This window comes from Schistocerca nitens, chromosome 1 (genome assembly GCF_023898315.1).
Source record: "Schistocerca nitens isolate TAMUIC-IGC-003100 chromosome 1, iqSchNite1.1, whole genome shotgun sequence".
Taxonomy (NCBI): Eukaryota; Metazoa; Arthropoda; class Insecta; order Orthoptera; family Acrididae; genus Schistocerca; species Schistocerca nitens.
The window spans coordinates 991,226,022-991,251,476 of NC_064614.1; the positions used below are offsets into that span (position 1 = coordinate 991,226,022).

Consider the following 25,455-nt stretch of genomic DNA (forward strand, 5'->3'; position numbering starts at 1 on the left):
AGCTACTCTGAGGCCCAGAAGAATTTTGATGGACTTCACCCTGTAAATCTGTCCTCTATCTTTGCCCCAGTTACTTCCCCTCATCACCCGCCTCGTTACCTACACCAAAACTTTGAGGGGCCAATCGTAGGGTCGCCTCAGTTCATTTGATAAACAGGTTTCTGGCTTTATCTGTGACTAACGAAGCCTCGAAGCCAGATGCAGTTGTACACCCTGTTCCAGGGTAAGCTTCTCAGTCCACAAGGTCTGGGCATTCACAGAGGGTGGGTTTGCTGGTAGTTGGGAGCTCCAACATTAGGCGCATAATGGGGCCCCTTAGGAACAGGGTTGCCGAGGAGGGGAAGAAAGCCAGTGTGCACTCCGTGTGCATACTGAGGGAAATCATTCTGGATGCCATGAAGAGCACAGGGTGCAGCCAGCTGCAGGTTATGGCTCTTGTTGGTACCAATGACGTGTGTTGCTTTGGATTGGAGGAGACTGTGTCTGGTTTCAGGCGGCTAGTGGAAATGGTAAAGACTGCCAGTCTTGCTTGTGAGATTAAGGTGGAGCTCACCATCTGCAGCATTGTCGATAGAACCAACTGTGGTCTTTTAGTGCAGAGCCCAGTGGAGGGCCTGAATCAGAGGCTCAGGCGATTCCGTGACCATGTAGGCTGCAGATTCCTTGACTTGCGCCATCGAGTGGTGGATTTCTGGGTTCCACTTAACATATCAGGATAGCATGGGCTGGCTTCGTTGCCCCATCCTGAATCAGACACTGTTTTTATGAGTGTCACCAGAGATGACCACCGACCAAGTGACATGATCTCCCCTCACTTTCTTTATGTCTCACCTGGACTCTCACCACACGATAATCCAGTGGAATTGCAATGGATATTATCGTTGCCTACCGGAAGTACAATGCCTTGTGACCTATTCTGCATCTTTCTTGCTTTTCAAGAAACGCACTTCCGTGATGTCCACTCTCCAACATTTCATGGCTAGCAGACATTCTGTCAGAACCACCCTGGGGTAGCATCTGGAAGGGTCTGCACTTTGGTTCACACCGACGTCATGGGTGACTGGATCCGCCTTCATACCAACCTGGATTCAATAGTGGTTAGTGTGCAAACGACTCCAGAAATCACTGTTTGCAATGTCTACCTCCCACCAGGTAGGCCACTGCCTTATGTTGAACTGTCTATTAAAGCTATTAAAGGCATCTTTATTCCAAAAGGACTAATACATATGTATATGAAATGAAAATGGTACACAAGTGTACAGTACCTCACCAGTACCACCACCGCAGTGGGAGCTTACATTGGGTGACACACCTCAAATGTATATATTACATAGAAAGATAAACATAGACAATTTACAAAATAAGAGGAGAACATGAAAATAGGAATAAAGATGTTATCGCTCCTGTGGCATACCCCAGGAGTAAGGGAGAGACACGCAAGCACTCTACCCAACGCCAGCCCTGGGCATCGGCTGATGTGCCGTCATTCGCTCAAAGATCGTGAACGATGCACAGCACAGCATCATCACTCTGGATGAGATGATGGAGAACTCCTGTACCTAGAAGCCAGACTTCAGGAGGTTGCTCACAGACTGTGGGACTATGTTCCCCTCCAATTCAAGGTGGCCGACGAATAGGTGACGCTCTCAATGCCAGGACACAGATCGAGCACAGCACACCTGATAGACAGCATATTGTACTTTACCGCCTTCTGCTGGTGGCACCAGTCAAGCCAGAGGTGGTCGCCATCCCTGGGCGTCGACTTTGCAGGCCTTGGCCGTCTTTGACCACGATGATGTCAGGCTAGCAGTTTCCTTCTAGTATTCGAAACTGGGGCTCCACCGAGGCATCAAAGCCCCTTTGCATGTGTCCACGTGCAAGGTACTTCACAACAGGATCATGACGTTTCACACAGGACCCGTGCATTTGTCCGCAAGCCTGGATGATGTAATTGGCAGTCTTGAAGGCCCTGCAGCCCTCGTGGCATCAGTTGTCAGCCTCACACCTGTGACTTGTGTCGCGCCTTGGAAGGCAAGGCGTTGATGCAGGCACAGATGGCATTGATGAAGTCGTACCCAAAGAGAAGATGACTGGTGTCGACAACCCACTGGTGCTGCCCCCAGATGGTGGCAGACTCGGAGAGGGCTGACCTGCTCTGTCGTCGTGAGGAGATGGCCTTCCCATGTCAAGGGGAGGAGATCATAAGATCAGTAGCAGGAAAGGTGCCATGAGTGGCACTGGAGTGGGTAGGGGAACCGTCATTAAGGTGAGACAAATCAAAGTCCGTCATAAATTTGTCAATTATTAGACCTCTACCTGTCCAAAGTGGCACTCCCCCATTGGGGGTGGTGTGCATTAAAGTTCCCAAGGAGGAGATATGGGGGTGGAAGTTGATGTCTTTGGTGGGAGTAACTATGACACTCTTAAGGTAGGCAAACAGCGGTGACTCGCCTACAGCTGGAGTTTGCTTCCTGAAGCCTGGTCTTGCTGCGGCCAGGCCACTGCTGTGAGGCTCCTTCTTTGGGTTGTAGTTACAGGATGAATGATGCGCAATACATGGGCCTAGCCCTCTTAGCATCTCCTCACCTGTGGTCTTCCCCACTACACGTGGCCCCACTGATCTCGCTGAATGGAAGACCGCACTGGTGGCTTGGGGGGAGGGGGGGGGGGGTATTATCAGCCCGCCCCTCACATTGTATCCTTTCTAGTTGGGGGCAGCAAATACAGAAAACAGGGGAATTGGCCCTCTTGGAGGTGCCAACCCAGCTACTCCAGTGCCTTCCTAGCCAACCGAACCTGCTGAGTGTCCTGTACAAGAAACAGCACACGAATGCCCTGAATGCGCCCGCACCTTCACTACCAAGTCTGGCTTGGGGGTCCACCACCGTCGACAACACTAGATGCATTCTTAATGTTAACACCTTTGCTTTTAATCCACCTAAGATTGTTTTCACTTTTTGTCGTGCAGAGTCAGTCCATCTGATGATCATTTCTTTTTCAGCTTCTTCTCATTTCTCTTGCAGCCATTTCACCTTGGCTACCCTATAGTTCCTATTTGTTTCATTCCTGAGTGATTTCTATTGTTATATTCCTGTCTTTCCCCAAACATTTTTTGTACTTGCTCCTTTCGTCACTCAGTTGAAGTATTCCTTCTGTTACCCAGGGATTACCTTCCTTTTACCTATGTGTGACTAACTATAGAGATATTCACTCTTCTTCAACCTAACTGCCTACTGTGGTATTCCTTATCACAGTATCCACATCCATAGTGAACTTCAAATGCACCTCATAATTCCTCAGTACTTCGGTATCTCACTACTTTCCACAGTAATTCTTCCACACAATTATCTTAAACTCCAGTCTGCTCTTCATCATTACTAAATAGTGATCTGGGGGTATATTGGTTCCTGTGTGTGCCTTACAATCCAGTATCTGGTTTTGGAATCTCCGGCTCACTGTAATGTAATCCATTTGAAATGTTCCCGTGTCTCCAGATCTTTTCCAAGCATACCTCCTCCTCTTGTGAGTCTTGACCAGAGTATCAGCTATTATCATGTAAAATTTATTGCAGAACTCGGTCTTTCTCCTCTTTTATTCCTATTGCCCAACCCATATTCTTGCTTGACCCTTCCTTCTATTCCTTCCCTTAAAATCACATTGCAGTCCCCCATGGTTGATAGTTCCATCTCCCCTTACATACTAAAGTACACGTTCAGTATACTCATATACTTTCTCTGCTTCTTCATCTTGTGCTTTGAACATTGGCATATGTACCTGAAGTATCACTGGCGGTGTTGGCTTTTGTCAAATCTGACAAGAAGAACCATATCACTGATATGTTCACAGTAGCTCATTCCCTATCTTACTTTCCTATTCATAACAACTCCTACACTTTATTATACTATTTTCTGCGGTTGTTGGTATTACCCTGTATTCATCTGACCAGAAATTCTTATTTTCTTTGTGTTTCAATTCATTGGCCCCCACTATATCTAGTTGAGCCTTTGCATTTCCTTTTTGATACTTTTTCTCTCTTCTACTACATTCAAACTTTTGATATGCTCCATCTCATAGAATGTTATCCTTTGGTTGCTTATACCATCTTTTTCTCATGGTCATCTCCCCCTTGGTAGACTCCTCCCAGACATCTGAATTAGGGAATAATCCAGAATCTTTTGCCAATGGACTGATTGTCATGACACTTTTCAGTTACAGACTACATGCCCTGTGGATACACATCGTGTGTGTTTATGCCATGGTTTCCATTGGTTCTGCATCCTCATGTTGTTGATCATTGCTGATTCTTCTGTGTTTTTGGGGCAGTTTCTCACCCCAAAGGCAAGGGATTGCCCTGAATCTATCTTTTCACCCACCCATTTCTGAGGGAGTGTATTGAGAGCTACTGAGTTTTCCTAACTCCCAGTGGGGTCAAAATCAGTTATAATAATAATAAACATGTGAAACATTTTTAGAAAGCTGTTGATATTTTGAGATAGTTATATTGTTTGATTAGGAAAAATTCTGCTGTGTTATGCGTGATGATAGAAAATACAGTTGTTGTTGAATTTTTCCTGAAAAATATTTCTACAATTTCAGGAGTTGCTCTGAGGGATTCTCCAGCTGGTTTAGCAGCATATATATTGGAAAAGTTTTCAACATGGACTAACCCAGCATGGAAATCGTTGTCAGATGGTGGTCTCACCAAGAAGTTCTCTCTTACAAAATTACTGGATAATATAATGATGTATTGGGTAACAGGATCAATCACAACCTCAGCAAGATTATACAGTGAAACTTTCACCAAAGCTCAAATGGAATTAGAATTAGACAGGTGATTTAAAATATTTTTCAAAAATAAGCAAACTCAAAATAAATACAGCAGTCCCCTGACATTGCTGTAACTTTGTGCTTTGGCAGACTTAGTGACATAAAGTACGGACCTGCTGCTCCACCTCGTTTAGACATAAATCTTGATCAACACTCACACTGGCCCAAAGCTGATCATTTGGTGTTTGCAAGACGCTGTAGAAAAACAAATTGAAAGTTCCAGGCAGACTAAAACTGTGCCAGACCGAAACTCGAACTTGGGAGCTTTGCCTTTCATGGGCAAGTGCTCTACCATCTGAGCTACCCAAGCATGACTCGTGACCCACCCTCACAGCTTTACTTCCACCAGTATCTCGTCTCCTACCTTCCAAACTTCACAGAAGCTCTCCTGCGAAACTTGCAGAACTAACACTCCTGGAAGAAAGGATTTGCAGAGACATGGCTTTGCCACTGCCTGGGTGATGTTTCCAGAATGAGATTTTCACTCCACAGCAGTGTGTGTGCTGATATGAAACTTTCTGGAAGATTAAAACTGTGTGCCGGAGTGCTAGTTGTGCAAGTTTTGCAGTAGAGCTTCTGTGAAGTTTGGAAGGTAGGACACAAGGTACTGGCAGAAGTAAAGCTGTGAGGATAGGTCGTCAGTCATGCGTGGGTAGAGCACTTGCCTGACAAAGGCAAAGCTCCCAAGTTCGAGTCTTGGTCTGGCACACAGTTTTAATCTGCCAGGATGCTTGATATCAGTGCACTCCCTGCTGCAGAGTGAAAATCTCATTCTAAAAACAGGTTGTACACAAAGTACAAGAACACAGTGCACCAAATGTAATTTGTATGTGCCTTTCAGGGAATTCAAAGTATTCAGTAACATATCAGACACACAAGTGATAACTTTGTTGCTTGTAAATATTGTACTTTCATTGTGTTTTTCAACATGTGGTGTATCTTCTTTTGGTGTGAAAATTGCAGATTTATCGACGAAATGTGAGCTTTGTTCCTTGCAAATAACAGTGCACCATTTTGAATATAGCACCTCCTCTCATGAGAGAGTTAACAAGGCAAACAAGTGAATCATGGGTAGGAAGATGTCTGCCACAATTTGAGAGATTGTTGCTACACTGTGAAATAGTTGCAACAGCAAATGTACAACTGTATTAATTGTGTTATTTGAAGTGCTTGCAGAATTATACATAATTCCAAGTGGTGTGTTAATTGAATCACTAGCAGCCATAATGTTTCATTTTATTCTTGCCTGTTTCCTTACTCTTGTAGGACTAAATTCACCAGTAGTGTGCTGTAAGTCCTTTTCATCAGTGTGTCTTAAGTGCAATCTTGTCCCACTTGATATCAATGCATATTGTATGTTAAACACTCCAGTGGGCACACTGGACTAAAGTGCATTCTTTGATCTAGTTGTTGTGTGACTGTACACATTTTGTCACAGTAAATGATGCAATGCAATAAGAGTGCTACTATTCAGTTGGAGATGGCCTCAGATTATTGAGACAATACTGATTTTTGTTTTCCACGTTTTTGTAATTTATTCTGACCTAATGCAAGAGCTATTCATTCAAGAACTCTTCAATATTTGTCGAAGCAGAAATCTAGTATGACAGTACTTGAAATTACATCTTTGCAAGACATTAATATTAACTGAAAAGTTTGGTTCACAGTACCTTTTTGTGTTGATTTTTTAATTACAAGGAAGCTTAATGGCTGACTAGTTTTTACTTTCAGGAAACGAAATGCATCTTCAGCAAATGAAATTTACCTCAGGAAATGAAGTTTCAGATATTATCAAGAGACACATCCAAAAGTAGGAAATACTACTCCTAGCTGTAGGAAATTCTATGTTCCTTCTTTGGGAACAAAATAGTGGTTGATTCAAGAATGTCGAAAAGCAGGGGTAGATAACTCGTACCACAGTTTGACTGTGACCCACCTGCTGTGATATGGTTCCTCTGAACCAAGACTCTTGAGTTACCTGCCTGTATCTATCAATGGTCTGAAAGCTTCGAATAAAATATATACATTGCCTGAAAACTGTATGCCTCAGAATTTATTTTGTGTTTATTACACTGGAAAAAAAAATTCATGACCATTTGTCTTCTGTTTTCAGCATACCAACAGCTGTCCCCAGTGGATGCACAAATGCTCCCAATGAACTTATGTATTTGTCTGAATCACTACTTCGTGACAAGTACGCCAACTTGATCCATTTTTCTCACATGAAAGCTGGAGGACATTTTCTCGCTTTTGAGGAGCCACAATTATTAGCCGATGATATATGGCAATTTGTAAAGAAACTGAGAACTATTGCAAAATGATGGTAAGGAAAACTGATCCTGAATTGTTATGTTTATTATTTTCATTGCCTAAATTGTATAATTTGGCCAGAATATTGTCACAAATCAAGTTAATGATACTTATGTATGATATGCACCCTCCCATTCTTGATAAAACATCAGTTGTCTGTTATAACCTTTTTTCTATATGTGGCAAAATAATTAATTGTATACAAAAAGCTGCTCTAGTGGTAAAATAGCAGGAAAATTGATTCTTGCATAAAGTAAAAATGTATTTGAGATTACTTTGTTTAGTCATTTGTTTGACCATACAGCACAGCTTTCAGTTTTTTGGCAACTTTGAGACATTATCTTGGGCAATATTTTCTGTAAAGAAACAAAACTAGGCCATTTTGTACAAATCTTTGTCCTCTCTTAAATAATAAGAAAATATTTGGTGATCAATTTTCGTATGTATAATAAACAGTAGTTGGCCATCAAAATAGCCGCTTGGAAAAAATACAAAATTAAATCTCCTGTAGTAACTGCAGAAGAAAACTGAAACTTCTTGTTTACCAACAGAAGGTCTACAAAGTAAATTGTGTTCTGCTACTGTTTCCCAGTTGTTGACATATTGAGGGCAAAGTTAATGATTTTTGCAAACATGGCAAAAACAGGTATTTTTAGCCCTCTTCTACTGAAAGTATTTTCTACAAACTCTTTTACATTATTTTTATTAGCAAAACCATGTACCAAACAACCTAAAACAGCAGGTTTCATTTTGCAATGTAAGCATATGAGGCACTAAAAATGAGTGACAAACTGGGGCCAAAGCGATAATGTGTCCGTATTGTGCTGGCACTCAAATTAAATCTGACCTCCTTTTTATTATGTTTTACAATTGTTTAGTATACCCTAGAGAAGGTAATATCAAAATTCGTAATGAAGACCATATGAGCTCAAGTCAGAACAACTTGGAAAACTACAAAGAAAAGGGGAAAGGGCTGTATTATGTAATCACTCATCATGAGTTATTTCATCCAGTTTTTCTGCTGTAGTATCAACAGAATTAAACTAGTTTTAAGGTTCAAAATTTAAATTTGCATTGACAAGGCACTGGATATCATTGTTGTAAAACTGTTGCAGAACAGCTACAACACAAATCCTGTAAACTGCCTTCAGTTTTACACCATTACCACAATGTGTAAATTTTGGTGAAGTTCATAGCAGTATGCCTGTGCCCCCCCCCCCTTTTTCTTTCTTTAAATGAGTCATCTTAATGAGGATTTTGAATGCATATAGTGCATGTAGTGCTACTAATGTATGGTGCTTAAGTGGGTAGAGCACTAGACTCCAAACTTGGAGGTCCTTGGTACAGGCATGAATAGGCGAGTGGATTTGTCCTCATTCCAGTCCTAGGAATGGGGCCAACTTCACTCTACCTGCTGTCGGACAAGCACCGAGCATCTTTTCTGGGGGTGAAAGATGGCAGGGCCAACAGGTGCACCACCCTCTCACTCCCAGTGGCGTGGCGAAGAAAGGCTGCAGTCCATGTGCATTCAGGCCTATGGCTTGGTCACGAGCTTTCGTCACAGACTTTATTGATACACTCTTTTAATTCTGGTTTAAAGTACAGCATATTTTGTGTTTGCAGTTTATGTGGAATGTAAGTGTACTGATGAAAAATTGTATAAATGTTTTGCTATGGACCACAGTTGCTTAACCGCTGTTGGTTTGTTTTAAAGTGGGAAAATCAGCATCCCCATCACAAGAAGACCAGGTTCAGTAGCTGTGCAACAGCTACCATGGGTGAATTTCTTTGCCACAGGATCCTAGCCTGATAAAGGTTTGTTTCCACAGGGTCCCATGACTGATCATACATTTACTTAAGTGTCCCAGGCCAGAGCTAGAAGAGATCTCTTGTAGGCTCCTAAGCTTATTTTTACTCAAAGCCTCCAAGTGACTTTAATTTTTTAGAGGTTTCATAAATTTGATGTTGCATATTGTAATGGATCTGGGAGGTGTGTGTGTGTGTGTGTGTGTGTGTGTGTGTGTGTGTGTGTGTGTGTGTGTGTGTGTGTTTTCCTGCCTGATTTGTCGATACCAAATCTAATGAGGGAAGTTGTAAATGTTCTCTTATATTTTTGTCAGAATATTTTTTTTTTTTTGTGAATTGTAATTTGCCTTATTTCATGCTAATTTGCTTATATGTTTGAGAGTGACAGCATATTGAGTAATATTAGTAGATGTGACGAAGAATATCAAAGAGACTGGTTACAAGTGGAAGCTTGTGTGTTGTGTAAAATGTCTTTGATGCTGGAGTCGTCTTTGACCGTAGTCAGTCGGCAGTGAACTCTGGGTTTGTGTGTGACAGTGGAACAATGTGCAGGTCGCCGTTATAATAATTTACAAGTGAACAGGAAAAATGAATTATGTTACTACTTTTTTATATAAACATCAAGAAGGAACCACATTCGAAGAAATGGTATTTGAAGCACCAAAAATGAGGCAAACGCATTGAACCAGGTCATTTCTGAAGCCGATGAAACAGCATTGTGAAATCATACTTTCTCTAGACGACTGAAGCCAACACAAAAAGACAAATATCATGTTACAAACATTTAACGGAAAAGGTGCTGTCACGAAATATGCTAAATTCAAGTAAATAAAAATAGTGAGCATATTTCAATATCACAAGGAAAACTATACTGCATTGTCAGAAGAAAAATGTCCTGATAACATGACAGACACCAACATTTTGTTGCTACTTCTTCATTAACTCCATCCATGGTCATTAGCTTTGTTTGTAAACTGTGTCTTTGTAATGGATCCATTGCTTTTACACAATAACATCATATGGATTACAATCCATGAAATAGCTGGCAACTGCAGATGATACAGTTTCTGATCAAGGACACATTTGACAGCTATACAGCATGCGTTCTTTACTTTCCTAACAGCAAATTGCCTTGTTGAGAAAATTGTTATAATATTCCCTTATTGCTGCTCTATTAACTATAAGCTTAGCATTCTGGTGAACTACACTATCACAAACTGCATTCATTCCAGCTGATCTAACTGTTACTCTCTATTTTGGTAAGGTCGCAAAATTTTTAGAACCCTTTTTGTGACCCATTTCATTTCTAGTAGCACACATACATTTCCCGTAGATTGCACAGCAGCAAACTTTTTTGCATGTATGTCTTTGTGCTTGTAAGTCTAAATGTCTTGCGCCCTTTTTCCATGGAATGATCTGCTAAATTCATAATCTTCAAAAACAATTAAAATCCACTGTCTTCTGCTGATAATTGTCTTTCTTGTTGATTTTCAGTGGGTGCTAAAATGCCTTTCCCTACTTAATCTTTCGAGCATGCTTTACCATTTTTTAGGGTTCTGTGCCTCAGTCTGTAAAAACAGAACTCTTATATCAGATCCCTTTGTTTTTCATTTGACTGACAGACTCACTCACTCACTCTTAAGAAACCTTCCTCTCAGGCAGACGTGTGTTCAAATTTATGTCCTATATTAAGGTCTATGGCCCCTTGGAGGTGTAAAAATTTTAAGCTTTAAAATAACTTCAATCAAAAGATACAGACGTTTATGTCACATATTTTTACACTAAAAAACGCACTCATCAAAACCTATAGGGTGCTTCGCGTTGACCTAGGATCATGAAATTTGGCAAAAGCAAGGTTTCACAATGCAAGTAAAGGAAAAAAATCCAAAAATTTTTCTTTTATAATTACATCACATGAAAAAAATTTTATCCCTCTGTCTGTCCATTTTTCAAGACCCATTTTTCTTTGGAACAGGTTGATGTATCAAGTTCAAATTTATGTCACATATTGTCCCTTGGCGATGTAAATAATTTAAGCTTGTAAGTCAATGCAATCAAAAGATTCATTCATTTATATCACATATTTTGGTACTCTCACACTCAGTTGCTAGAAACTATAGGCTACTCCCTTGACCTAGAGTCATGAAATTCAGCAAGAAGGAAGGTTTCACAGTACATGCAAAGTAAAAAACCTGAAACTTGTTAAATTGTAATTATATCACATAAAAAATCTTTTGGCATTGAACATACATTGCATTCACCTTCCATCAAAAGTATTATAGACAAACGTTGTTGAACGCGAAAGTAAAATGTAAGTCGCAGTCATATTTTAGTAAGTAAATATTTTTTTTTTCTAAAGCTTCTCTCTCTCTCTCTCTCTCTCTCTCTCTCTCTCTCTCTCTCTCTCTACATATACAAATTGAAGTCAGCTGTTCACTTCTTTTTGTATATCTGCGCTAGTCTCAGGAACTACTATAGAGATTTTGATACAGTCTTGGAATTCCCAGGACAAATATTTTCTAGGATAAATATCAATAACAGGCAAAAATTGATGATACACTGTGATGATGAGGGTGATAAATCTGACTCAATGTATTTAATTAATGTGGTCTTGCAAGCTGCATGAATTTTCTGACCTGGCATTGATATGAACGAGCTGCTGCTGCTTCATCATCAGAGCTCAAGCTGTTTCAGCATCATCTGACTGAATTCATGTCTTTATGTTATGATTCCATTTTCCAGCAGATTACAGCATTTTTTTTATCAACTCTCATATTGAGTCAGCAAAAGAGCTTCATAGTGCAAGCAAACTTGGGGTATATTGCCCAACTTTGCTTCAGAGTGACTGCCAGGCTAGTAGTTCTTGTTTGCAGTCACTAAAATCTGTAAAAAATTTCAACCCATCTTTTTTTGCATAGAAAATTGCTGCTCCTTTCTATTAAATCAGAAAAGTATTAATTGCAAAACACTGTGTGCCCAAATTGCAGCTAAACTGCAACTAAATGAAGTTATGCACATTGTATAACACTGGAATAAAATACCTAACAAAAATTTATGATGCTATGCAGAAGTAATAAAAACTGATATTATTACAAATATAGAATGGATTATAAATCTTGCGTGATCTTCTGAAGCACAAAAGCGCTACACTCAGCCAAGAGAACTCGCTCACTATGCTGCAAGCACAACAGCAAAATGCAAATAGTGTGAACAAGGCTCCACAAGATTGAAACAAAAAGAAGTATAGCCAGTTATCAGAGTACGTATTGATATGTTTTCTACAAAATGTGTGCCTACAGATATTTTCCATGTGAAATTGGTTTTTAAATAGTTACAGACTTACTTTTAACCCTTAGCGAACACAACAAAAAATCACTAGATACCCTGTGTCTAGAAAATTAAATACTGTTGAACATTCACTATGAACATGTTTGTCATGCAAGGCATGGTTCAACATGCAGTGCTGATTGATTGAGGACAGTGTTTGATCGGACAGAACCCAAAAAATTACAGTTTGCAAGTGGGATTACCTCAAATTATTAGGCACAAAAAAGAGAACAATACTCCTTTCATTGGATTCTTCATACCCTTTCATTTAAAAAAAGAAAAAAATTGCAGAGCTGAATGCTTTGGTGGTTTTTGAATAAAAAGTCTTTTAAAAAATCTTTTTTTTAAAAAAATACTGAAGCTTTATTTCTATTCATTTGGACTTCTTGCACCTCCATCTTGTCATTGTTCTAGAAGACCTTATATGTTTGCATTACAAAGCCAAATCCAGTTTTTTGAGTGCTTTAGAACATGTTCTGTCTGACGAAAATAGTTTAAAAGAGTTTGAAGAAAATACTATTTTGGAAAAGTGAGCTGATATTACCTATTTTTGCTATTTTTACAAAAATCATCAACTTTGTCCTCAATTTGTGAACTATGACCTTTCGTTTGTAACTTAATAAATGAAAAATTTTACATTATCTTGCAATTATTTCTACAGATATACAAAGGCAAACTCTACATTTTCTCAAGCAGCTATATTTTCTATCAACTTTGCTTCAAATTATCTGGATGAAAATTGCTCAGGAAATCTTTTTTTATTATTATTTCACTTAAAAGACCAAAAGTAGTTGTACAATATGGCCTGGTTTCTCTCTCAACTCAGTGGTGTATTATTGAAAGTTGCACTACAGGGACAAGCAAATGGCTATATCTCTGTAAGTATTACCTTGTCAGAAATAATGCTTTACCAATGCTTATTGGCATGTGTGAATTTTCACACAAAATTTCATCAAAATCTGTGATAATCATGAGGGAACTTTCTTGAAATAAGAGTAGTTGGCATGGAGTGGCCCTGCTGATGGTTTCTCTGCATGTAGAAACTATTTTGTTGTTTCAGTAATATATATGTTACAATCCCTTATGAAATGACAGCTCCATAGCCTGTGTGTCGTATGTCATTCAAGCATAGACCAGTGCCATTATTCCTATGACACAGAATCGCGAAATGTGACTTTCTTGTGTCCACATAATGCAGGTTATTCATTCGTAAACTATTATAAATAATTCTGTTACAGAACTTGAGTGGTATATTACTGGCAAACACCAGAAATATCTAATCTAAGTATCTATCAGCTCACTGTATTCCATAGGTCCTGTAGAATTGAGATTGCATACACCAGCAGTAAAGTTAAGTCACTTAAAAATGAACTTGGAAAACAGCGGCTTGCCTGGAGTTCATACTTTATCCATCATGCTTTACCCAACAATAAATAAGCTCAAATTATTCAAACCAAAAAAAAGTTTACTTGGGAGATACTACTAAAATTATATACATACAAAATTTCTGTGCAGTTTTAGTGCATAACTGTATTAGAAGCATGGGATCATGTTGCATTCATGTCACACACAAATATTATTGACAAACAAGACCATACAGCTCTGCACATCAATAAATAAGGGCACAGGTTTTAGATATCCTATGTAGAATTATTGACATAGCTCCTGTAAACTGCTTTTTATAGCTCAAAATGAGAGTCTTAAATGTACAAGTGTGTGCGTGTGCGTGTGCGTGTGCATGCGTGCGTGCGTGCGTGCGTGCGTGCATGTTTGTTTTCGTAGGTCTATTCTCATTTTTCTTCTGTTTCAGAACACGAGAGTCAAAAGTGATGGAAGATGATTTGTTATACTCCCATAAAATTAATGAAAACTCCTCTGTTTGAATGGGGAAGTTAACCTGATAACATTTGTCAACACGCCACGTATTAAAAAAATGTTTCTGGTAATTATAGTATTCTCTCAAAGTAAATAATGTAGATCGTGGTGTACATTTGAAGAACTTTGAAGGGAATGATGAAAAATAGCAATTTATCTGTCACTGCCTGGGCATCACAAATCACATGGCTACCAATGAAGCTTAAAATCTGTGCTGAAGACTTGAAAACATGCAAAGCAAGAGGGTAATAGGATGATAACACTCACATTCAGTATTTCTCCTTCCATGATGCCAAACAACACACACTTGAAGTGACGCAAAAAATTGTCATAAATGTAGTGAACAATTTATTGATGTGAAAGAGGCTTTGAATACTTCACATTGAGGCTCCATGAACATAAATTTCAGCATATAGTATTTCTCCTTATCGCAATGGAGATGGTATGAGTGTACTTCCAGAAAACGCTTCATGTGGTGTGCATCATGGTATTTAATACCCATAACAGTGAAGGCTTTCCATTGCATGTATTATTGTTTTATTTTTAATAAAGCTTAAAATGAATTTTGTGTATCAGTGTATTATTAGTATATTATTCAATTTGTTATTATGGCACTAATATAAAAGAAAGAGTGAAATGGGCTATTTGCTTGCGGAGTTTAAATTTGTTCTTTGGTCATGCAGTAGAAGTTTCTAAATGCTTTTTTATTCTGGGGCACAGAAATATGGCACTGTAAAAGGCATCTATCTTCTACTTTAATTTCTTTTTCTTCTGATAAATATCAGTTTATCTCAGCAGTACCTTTTCATTTATCTCATAACTACATATCATTTAGAATAGTTAAGTCACCACCAACCATACAATTTTCAACTGTAGAGTTTTCAGCATCTTAAAATTACTATTTTGTATGATAATGTTAAAAAAAGCATTGCCTTATTTTGAACACCCCAATGCTTTCTAGAGTGGGAGAAAATAGGCTATAACCTTTAACCCTGCTGTACTGTTTGGCTCTGCTATCCAAATTGGTTGTAAATTTCAGTTCTCATTATTTAAATACTAAAGCAGCTTTATGAAATTTGATTACTTTTGTCTGAAAATGCATGAGAAATGTGTGTGTAAAGATCTTTTAAAATATTTTAAGTCGGTGAGTCATAAATCATAATGACCCAACATAAGTATGATTACTCTAATATCAAATATTTTGTAGTTTTCTGCTACACTTTATCATAATAATGAACTTTATCATTACAAAATGTACCCAACTGTCAACAATGCCTCTGCATTTACAACAATGGGCTTGTTTCTTGCTTTCTCCAAGATATTGCTTAGTGCTTCTCAGTTATTTGAATCATACTATTTCTGCTGCTCAGTTCGAATTGTGACACCATGCCAGGTGGATCAATGACTGATATTGAATTGGAAGACTTAGTAAATTCCTCAACAGGTGGAGGAAACCTTCAGAATTTGAAGACCATGTCAGCTACAAATCTGAAAACAAATGTTCTAATGACACTCCTTAGCCTCTACAAAATAGTGTTCAGTATTTTCTGTGTAAAAACGAGGGTACAGAATAACCCTTACACCTACCAGCACAACATGACTGCCTATCAGCTTCGAATGGCATCAAAAATACCCTGGAGTTCCCAGATATGCAACCACAATTTCAAATAGTATTTTTACAGTGCTTCAAAATAAAATAATAGTGATGTCAAATATTGAGGGGCAGCAAATTTGTGGAGAACAGTGGTCAAACATCGATGGTTCCCTTTTTCACACACACGTAGGACTCTCATTCCTTGCTGACACACAGTACATCGGTCACATGGGGAAATCTACAAAAACTTTGTGGGATTAGGATTCTGAGCAGAACATATTTCGGGCAACCATGTCCAATGAAACATTCTGTAAAAGACCGCGTTTCTACGGTTTGATAAGAAATCCACTAGAGAAAAAAAGACTATGTACTGATAAACTTATTGCAATTTGTAGTGTTTGAAGTGGGTAGAAGCTTATTACAATTATTTTTAGCAACACACAGAAATTTGACAGTATCAACAACTGTATGAAAAAGCTTTTTGCAGTATTTTCATTACAGATCAAATTGACCTGAGCAGTATATTTGTACAGTAAAAGTGTACAGAACAGCAATGTTAACTAGCTGACAGATTCATCTGCAGAAGTAACTGGAAATGAAAGGGAAAAGCTTCGTTGAATAGTATATATTAGGATTAAGCGGAAAATTACTAGCCAGGCTCACAGCTGGTGTTGATACCAGAGAAATTTTGTTTTTGCTATGTAAGTAGAAGTTGAGCAAAACTGTAAATTAAATGTTGACTTTAATTACAAAATAGTTTTGTTTATACAGCTTTATGTTCAAATGGCTAAACTGAAATACTGCTATCAAAAAATTACTAGTTTTGAATGGCATCTCAGCAACAGAAATTCATTTTTTAAGTTGTTATACATTTGTGGGGAGTGTGATTCTCCATTTTTATTGTAAAGGAAACAAACAGTTGAATGCAGCTCCCTTTATCAAAGACAGTCCATATGAATTATGTAAAAATGCATCCACAGACTAAGATATTAATAGTGCTCACAACATGGCATTAAACAACCTGCAGTTAATGATGTATAAAATAGCTGATGCCAGAGGCTAGGCTGCTCCAACATTGCCCCACAGTATCCAGGTCATTGTAACACTGCTCACATGCTCCCAGCTGGTGCAGAAATGACACTGCTACCTGTCTGCCCATGTGTCAGCCTGTTGTCCACCCCTGCCATGGACACACGGTTTCCCTTTCGCAGGCGTATATTTCATATGAATAATTAACTATGAAAAAGGTTTGCACAAGTTTAATACATGTCATTCTGTCCCCAAGATCTTTTCTTTCTCAAATCTTACATATTGTTCTGCATATAGCTTTTCCCTCCATTCCCCCCTCCTCCACATGACCTCCTTCCTGCTTACCCCCTCCCACCACTTTTCACCTTTCCAGAGACCTAGATATTCTAGTTTGCGAGACAAAATATCTATATTTATATTGTCATTTGCTCCTTTGCTGTCTCAGAAAGTAGTGGAAGGCACTTATTTTCTTTCAAAAGGTAATTGGAAGATCTGTGAATGATTGGGTAATATTTTCATTGTGCTTTCTCCCTTTCTGAACCAGAACAGCAAAAAAATCGAAGTTTAACATCCCTGCCAGCTACTGACATGGTCACAGAAGTTAACACAGTTGGGAGTGTAATAACAGATGAGATGCATCCAGGTGGTAGTGCACAATTTAATACTGTTTTGTCATAAAGGGGTAAAGGGACATTGTTGCCAGATCCTTTGAAATTTTGTAAGATGTTCCTTTTTTTTTAAGTAGTCTTAAAATATTAAATTTTTTATAAACTTTGTGAAATTTTCTGGTATTCTTTTAGCAAAAAATAATTGTACAACTCACAATTGCACATTAACATGAGCTAGTACATCTCTCCCACTGGAGTCTTACCCTGCTGTCCTATGCTTACCCAGAGACATCTCATGCTCTCTATGAATAGTTTCCACGTGGAATGATGTGTTACCTTATTTGAGTAGCACTGTCAGTGTTGCACATGGAAACATCCACATGGTTGTGTGGGAGTGTTATGTGCTTGCGTAACAGGAGGTTGCCAACATGAAGGGGGAGAGAGCATTGTGTTGTCATTACTGGTGATCTTTTTCATGATTCAAGACATCCCTGAATACTCTGCATCCAAATTTCCACTGAAAGACAGCAATGAGAGTATATTTACAACCAGTGTATGCTCTTCATCATGCTGATTCATGTGGGGATAACTGGCAAGGAAACCGAGCACCACATGTTAAACACTGCCAAGGGTGACACAGTTGGAATGGATCGAGATCTGTGTATTTCAAATTATGTTCCCAGCTGCAGACATGGGACTGATGGTCTCTACTACATACAATATTAGCAAGTAGTTTAATGTTTCATGCAACTGAAATTAAATCATCTTACATGATGAAAGTTGTATTGCAGTAGTATATACTGCTACAGATACATGGTTTGAAGCTTCTGAAAATTAGAAAGTTCAGATACGTAACAGAATTCTGACCGAAACAAAAAGCTTCAACACTCTTGATGTATATGTACTGGTTATGTAAGTGACCTTTTAATTTAACTATAGATCAGAAGCTTTTGTCCCTATAGTTCTTAACACTACAACTGTGTATAGAATAATTGTAAGTTCATACATTGCTCCTCACCCCATGTAGGTGGCATCGAGTTGCAGACAGGCACACTGAAAAGACTGCTAAACATTTAAGCTTTTGGACAAAAGTTCCTTCTTCCAAAATAGAAAAAAAAACACACACACAACAAACAAACAAACAAAATTCTTGCAAGCACAATGATGCAAGGGCTGCAAAACCCATGGAAAATGAGTACTACACAGCCAAAATGGCCTGATTTAGTCCAGTTCGATCTTGAAGAGGGGCAATGGGGAACTGTTCATAAGGCACTGGGCATTGTTGTTGGTTGGGGGAAGGGACCAACTTTCAAAGGAACCATCTCGGCATTTACCTGAATCAATTTAGGGAAATCACAGAAAACCTAAATCAGGGTGGTCGTACGCGGATTTGAACCATCGTCCTCCCGAATGCGAATCCAGTGTACTTACAACTGTGCCACATTGCTCGGTCCACTGGACATTTAGTGACTTATCAGGTGACACAAAGACCTTGTACAAAGCAATGAATTGTTGATTTGTGTGTATATGTCAAGGTACGTTTACACTGCGATTTGTATCGGCACATGTATGAGATACATGTATATGCGATTTTGCGACATGTATCGCGACTTGTATGAGTTGACAAGTATCAACCTCATACATGTATGAGCGTGCGTTTACACTGCTTGATATGTATCACTGTGCGATAGCTTCCGACGACGATTTGGAAGATTTCACATTTTTATGTGCTGATACACTTGCTCTTTTGGAAGATGATAGGAAGAAAAGGCGGAGGAAGCGTAGATGGTGGCACAGAGAGTTTCTCGCGAATTAACGCTAGAGGATGGCGCATATTTTAGAAATTATGTTAGGATGAGTATGGAGGATTTCCGCGGTTTGTTATCACTTGTGGCTCCTCTTGTGTCCAAAACCAACACAAACTTTCGGGAAGCGATTCCACCAGAGGGTCAGTTGGCAGTAACACTCCGGTTTTTAGCCACTGGGGATTCCTCGTAAAACGAAGATTTCATGACAAAACATTTGCATTGTCGCGCCATTGCTAATGCCAACGTCTCACACACGATTGTCGGCATCCGTTGTCAACATTATCACGCGAGGAAGCCGGAATAATAGCGAAACATTGATATACGTGCCATATGCATGAAAAAATTATATAATGTATTACATACTCTGATATATATATATATAAAACTTTTACCTTCACTTCTTGGGATAAAACTTGCACAATGGCCTCGCAAACACGAAGAATAATGTTGCATATGGCACTTTTTGATATTCTATGCAGATACATTAACGTCGAAACGACAGTCGGCACCTTCAAAACTCAAACAGCCGCCAAAGAGCCTGGTACTACGCATGCGCTAATCGTCGAAATAAGCGGCAGTCGACAAGACGACAGGAAATGATAGTACTGCACATGCGCGAGTTCTTCAAATGTCGCTCATACATGTCGCGTATATGGCCAAAAAGCGATATACAAAATGTATACGCGACATGTATGAGCTCGAGGGTCCGCATACAAGTTCCGTGAATTTTTGTATGAGGTGATGTATCGCGACATGTCAAATTGACATGTCGCTCATACATGTCGCGATACATGTATCCCAGTGTAAACGTACCTTCAGTTTGAATTTGGATTCTGAATCTGTGCTGTCAGCATGTGACACAGTAGAATATGTTATCAAGTTTAATACTCAATGGGTAAAAAGAAGCAGTAAAAATGCGTTATCATACCTTCTGCTTCACTTGTAATTGTGATGTGAAAACAATGGTAACAGTGATACAGTAAATAACACAAGTGGATAGAAGCATGAAGTGAAGTGTAGTGAGTTGTACAACAGAGGCAACTGAAAATCGATACACCATCAGATAGTGATAATTTAATAACAGCAGACATGTGAAGTCCCTAAAATTCACATTGCCAGTTTTGTTTCCCAGCATGAGTTACCACTTTGGGTGATTGAATATTTGCTGAAGTTTTCCGAAGCTGTAAACCCCAGTTCAGAATAAAAGTATGAGGGATTATAAATAATTTTATTGCAAAGCAACTTATGTGCAGCTATTAAAACACACAAGACAAATTTGGTCTCATCATTGATGAATCAACAAATAATTGATGTGTAAAATACTTGTGTGTTGCAGCATGTGTCCTGAGTGTTGGAAACAAAGTGATATCTCCTTAGGACAGATTACAGTTGTTGATGCCAGTAGGAATACAGTATATCAGGAAATAGCTAATTTATTCTGCGGCCACTCTGTTCACTATGTTCACTGTAGTTGAAATGAGGTAATGTATAACACTACAAACATTTACCGAGAGAGGTGGCGTAGTGGTTAGACACTGGACTCGCATTCAGGAGGACGACAGTTCAATCCCATGTCCGGCCATTCTGATTTAGATTTTCCGTGATTTCCCTAAATCGCTCCAGGCAAATGCCGGGATGGTTCCTTTGAAAGGGCATGGCCGACTTCCTTCCCTAATCCGATGAGACCGATGACCTCGCTGTCTGGTCTCCTTCCCCAAAGAACCAACCAACCAACTACAAACATTTAACAAGTGAGTAAAACATGAACATATTCAATAATCTTTTTCATAATGTTGGGCCACAGTCATAATATATTTCTTTAAAGTCAGTACTGCCATTAGACTGTTTTTTATTTGCGGTGTTACATTACACAATCATGATTTTGGCTTTAAAGTGCCATTATCAAGTGTCTTAATGTTATACAGTGCCTAAGATGGTATACTGTCATTTTTAAAATGCACAATTAGACACATTGACCCTTAGACAATGTGTCTAATAGTGTATTTTAAATACAACAGTATGCCATGTAATGCAACACTGCAAATAAAAAACAGTCTATTGGTGGTACTGACTTTAAAGAAATGAACATATTTATTCACACAGTGTTCAAAGTAAAGTGTACTATACATATTTTTTGTGTGTCTGTTCCATCCTGGTTGTCATACAGCCAATCACTTCATATAATGAAGTTGATCTCTTGCTAACATTTTCAATCTCTGAATTGTCTGTACAACAATGTTGATTTGCTAACAGTTTCAGTCACTGAATTCTCTGTGCAATATTAGTAGCGTCATGCTAGGTACTTAGTTGTCTAACTGCAAGTCTTCAGATATTTAGGGCAGAGCTCAGTGTGCACCATCTTAAAAGGACTGTGGATGGATACATTGCATTCAGTGATTAAAAGCAAAGACAGCTTACTCTGATGGTGTCTGTGGTGGCCTATATAAGAATACAGTTAGCCCTGTAGGTGGTTAAGCTCATGCTGGTGCCTGCTGATAGCCTCTTTAAAAATCATATCCTCTACAAAGACGTGGGTGGCACATGGAGGGCCATGCCTGGTCAACATAGACACCATCTATTTCACGTTCCTCCTCCACACAAAACTTCACACCCTCATCACATAGTGTGGGCGCAGGTGATGGCGTGGGGAAGATTTGTGCCATGGTGCAGCTGGAGTTTGATGCGGCTCAGTAACAAATGGCACTAACCAACCTGTGTCCTGACATTCACCATGCGAACCATTGGGAACATCTGGCAAAAAAACCAGATGTAGGACATCCACCCAATGCCACAGGTGGGTGCAGCAGTGGTGCTGCTGACAAAACTGAAGATTGTGAAGCTGATGTAGGTTCAATGTCCATGACTGATGTCACTGTAAATGGTGACGCATGCCATGGCATCGGGTGCGTAGGTGGGCGAGGGTCAATGTGCATGGCAGTTATCTGTTGACCCATTTACCTGAACATCACACATCAGCAAAGGCTGCTCAGTGGCAGCAGACTGGGTTGCAGGCAGTGTTAGTGAAAAATGAAAGTCCATGGCAGGATCACAATAATAATGAAAAAGTTTGAATTGGTGCCGTTGATGTGTGACTGTTCTGCAATGAATGCTGTACTGAGCTTGGCCAGTAGTCTGAATGAGAATGCTGGATTCCCAGTTTTGAGGTTTGTTATAGGTGTGTTAGGAAACTTTGTTGTTTGTGTGGAACTTCGTTGAAAAGTTGGCATCTGGAACAAGCTGTTGAGGGTGAAGAATATGCAAAAAATGCGGTGACAATGGCCGTGTAACAGTGCTGCCCGCAAAATGACATGAAAAGCAAAAGGTGCTGAGAATCAACAGCAAAGGATTTTTCCCTCAAGTGCGAAGAATGAAATTTGAACGTCTGACCCTTGAAAGTGCAAATGAAATTTTGAGCTTCACCATTCAATCAAGAAGACAATGAAGCCATTCAGACATGTTGTATTCCATATTGTTGGCAAAATAGTTGAAATTCAAATGAAGAAAGCTGCATACCATTATCCAAAACTATAGTTTGTAAAAAGGCCTTCTAAACAACAGATAGAAGTGAGCACATCAACAGTGCTAGCTCTAATTGGTTAATTCATTGAAATGTCACAGATATCTACTTTGTGCATGGACAATAACTAGCCACTGTGTGTTCCAGAAAGGACCAGCAAAATCAGTATGGGTTCGTTGCCAAGGACCGTCAGGTCGAGGCCAACTGAAAAATTCTTGATGTCATAGTGTGTGTGGCAGTTGGCAACTATTTGTTCATGCTGTTTATCAAGAATGAACCATGTACAATGTTGACACACTAGCAACATAGTTTTAACAATTTTCGAATGTTGTCTGCATAAAGTTTCAAAACATTCTGCTGCGTGATGCAGGAATCATGACTATCTTTTGTTCAACATGCAATAAAATTACACTACTCTGAAGAGAGGGACTGTTCCATTGCATATGTGGTGTTTGCAAACTACTGCATCTGGGATTGATTTTGGAGTATAAGGCCAACCAATGTAAATGTAGTACTTGAGCGATTGATCGTGTTTAGTAGGTTGTGTGAGCCACCAACAGTTAATGGAAAAAGCTTGTAGTGCTTGCATATCAGAGTGGTCAATTTGAAGACAAGAATCTTCTGATGCATAGAATTTCAGATCACATCCCCATAGGTAAGCGAGACAGAATGTCAGCGTTTGTGTGCTGTGCCATAAGTTGATAAAGAATTTCATACTGGTAATTTGACAGAAGTAATGACCAACATTGCAGCTTATGTGCTGTATGATAAGGCACATTTATTGTTTGATGAAAACAAGCAATCAGCAACTTATGATCAATCATGAGAAAAAAATTTCTGCTATGGAGATATTGATGGAGTTTTATGACACCATATGTGATGGCTAAGAATTTCTTTTCTAGTTGTCACTTGGTCAATAAGGAGCATTCAGTGTTTTCAACCATGTGAAATAAAACTGCCTCTATTTGTGTGACGATGCAGCAACTGCAAGCAATACCAATTTCTGCAAATCATAGTGAATAACATATGGGTGAGTAAACAGTGCATTTTTCAACTTATGAAATGATTTTTTGTATTCTCTGGTCAATAGGAAACAAACATCTTACACCAGAGGCAATGTGAAGAAGCAATAACTTGCACTGTATTCAGAATAAATTTAATGTAGTAATATTTTTTTGAGGAACTGCTCGTAGTTCCTGTATATTTTTATGAGAAGGTAACATCCAACTTGAAAAATGGATTATAAATTTTTGACACTCAGTTCTAGTGTTTGTCTGGGCACAATGTCATTCAAAGAATTTGAACAGGATGGAACTTTCAACATTAATAGGTCGAGAAAGCATTGAAACAGTGCAGGAGTAGGTGTACTTCTGAAGGGGAGGCACTGCTAGTGATATAACCTGAAGTGTGTATTGATCACCAGAAAGTTTTTCTCTTCCACATCCAGGGGAAGTTGAAAGTAAGTATCAGCTAAATCAATTTTGGAAAAGTACTGTCCACATGCTAGGCAATACATAAGTTCTCGATATGTCGAAGCAGGAAAGAATCAATAACTGTCTGGGCATTAACTGTTACTTTAAAGTCTCCACAAAGTCTGATTTTACCATTTGATTTTCTTGTAATAATCAGAGGATATGTCCATTGTTTTTCTGAAATGGGTTTCAAAGAATCAGTTTCTCCCAAACAATTGAGTTGAGAAGTAATTTCATTGCAAACAGTGTGAGGTACAGACATACAAATTACAACTTTGGTTGAGTGTTGTCCTTGACCGTATACTGCACTTGAGAATTCTTTGCATGTCTCAATGTGTCATCGAACAAATATCCACGTTTTTCACACAGTTGATGAATGCTGGTATGAGAAAACTTGAGTAGGTATAGTTTATATTTTTGTTGCAAAGTGTACATATCAAGAACAGAAACCGTTTCTTCACTGTAGGCTGTGAGGTGCAGATGTGATATATGTAGCTTAGGACGTTTCACTTGACCATATGTATTCTGATTAAATAATGTGATTGAAGCACCACTGTGTCACAGAAATGGTATAGTTTGTTTGCAAGTCTGTAAAGAGTTGAACAGTTTGTGGTCATTCCTCTGATTGTGTGTCACAGGTCTGACTTTCAGGAATCTCCATTCGTCTGGTTGGTGAGTGACACTGTGTGTTGTTGTTTGCCTCTTTGAGGAGAGCCGATTTGAATGAATAAAATTTTGCACTGTGCATGTAGCTTTATTTCTGTCTTCTCACTTTTAGATTTATGTGGAATACAGTTTACTTTGCGATTCTTTTGCAGGCACACTTGCTGTGTGTGTCATGACTTACAGCAGTTTAGCATTTTACTTACATTGCACCCAACACAAGACTTCAGAGCACAAGAACTTACAAACTGACTGGATGCCTCGCATACTGCTTATGGTGCTACTCACAACTGTTGTTTACATTTGCTGCATGTTGTTGAGCTTGTTTAGAACTATCCACAGCCAATATTGCACATCCTGAGGTTCACACACTTTGAATACATCAGTGAGACCAGGATTGCAATGTTTTAAAATCCCAGCCCATATTCTGTTGTGAACAAGGTTCTGAACAATAGCACCATGGAGTATTTCTTTCTGAAATGAAGCTCCGTAAGTGCAGTTACAGTCGCATTTCCTTGTCATGCCTTTGAGTTCAGTGAACCATTCCATGTTAAGTCTGATTACTCTGAGAAATAATTTGAAAGGAACAGCAGCTACCTGTGTCTGGGAATCAAAAATT

General features: G+C 39.0%; 1 protein-coding gene across 2 annotated transcripts in view; it reads left to right on the forward strand.

Moving 5' to 3' along the window:
* Positions 1 to 14,715, forward strand: part of LOC126195184 (juvenile hormone epoxide hydrolase 1-like) — a 60,846-nt gene extending 46,131 nt beyond the window's left edge. For both annotated transcript variants that reach the window (XM_049933707.1, XM_049933700.1), the window contains exons 5-7: positions 4,597 to 4,831; positions 6,941 to 7,150; positions 14,081 to 14,715. In XM_049933707.1, coding sequence (XP_049789664.1) covers positions 4,597 to 4,831; positions 6,941 to 7,148 — 443 coding nt within the window. In that variant the 3' untranslated portion in view covers positions 7,149 to 7,150; positions 14,081 to 14,715. The remainder of the gene's footprint in view (positions 1 to 4,596; positions 4,832 to 6,940; positions 7,151 to 14,080) is intronic.
* The last annotated feature ends 10,740 nt before the right edge of the window (positions 14,716 to 25,455 follow it).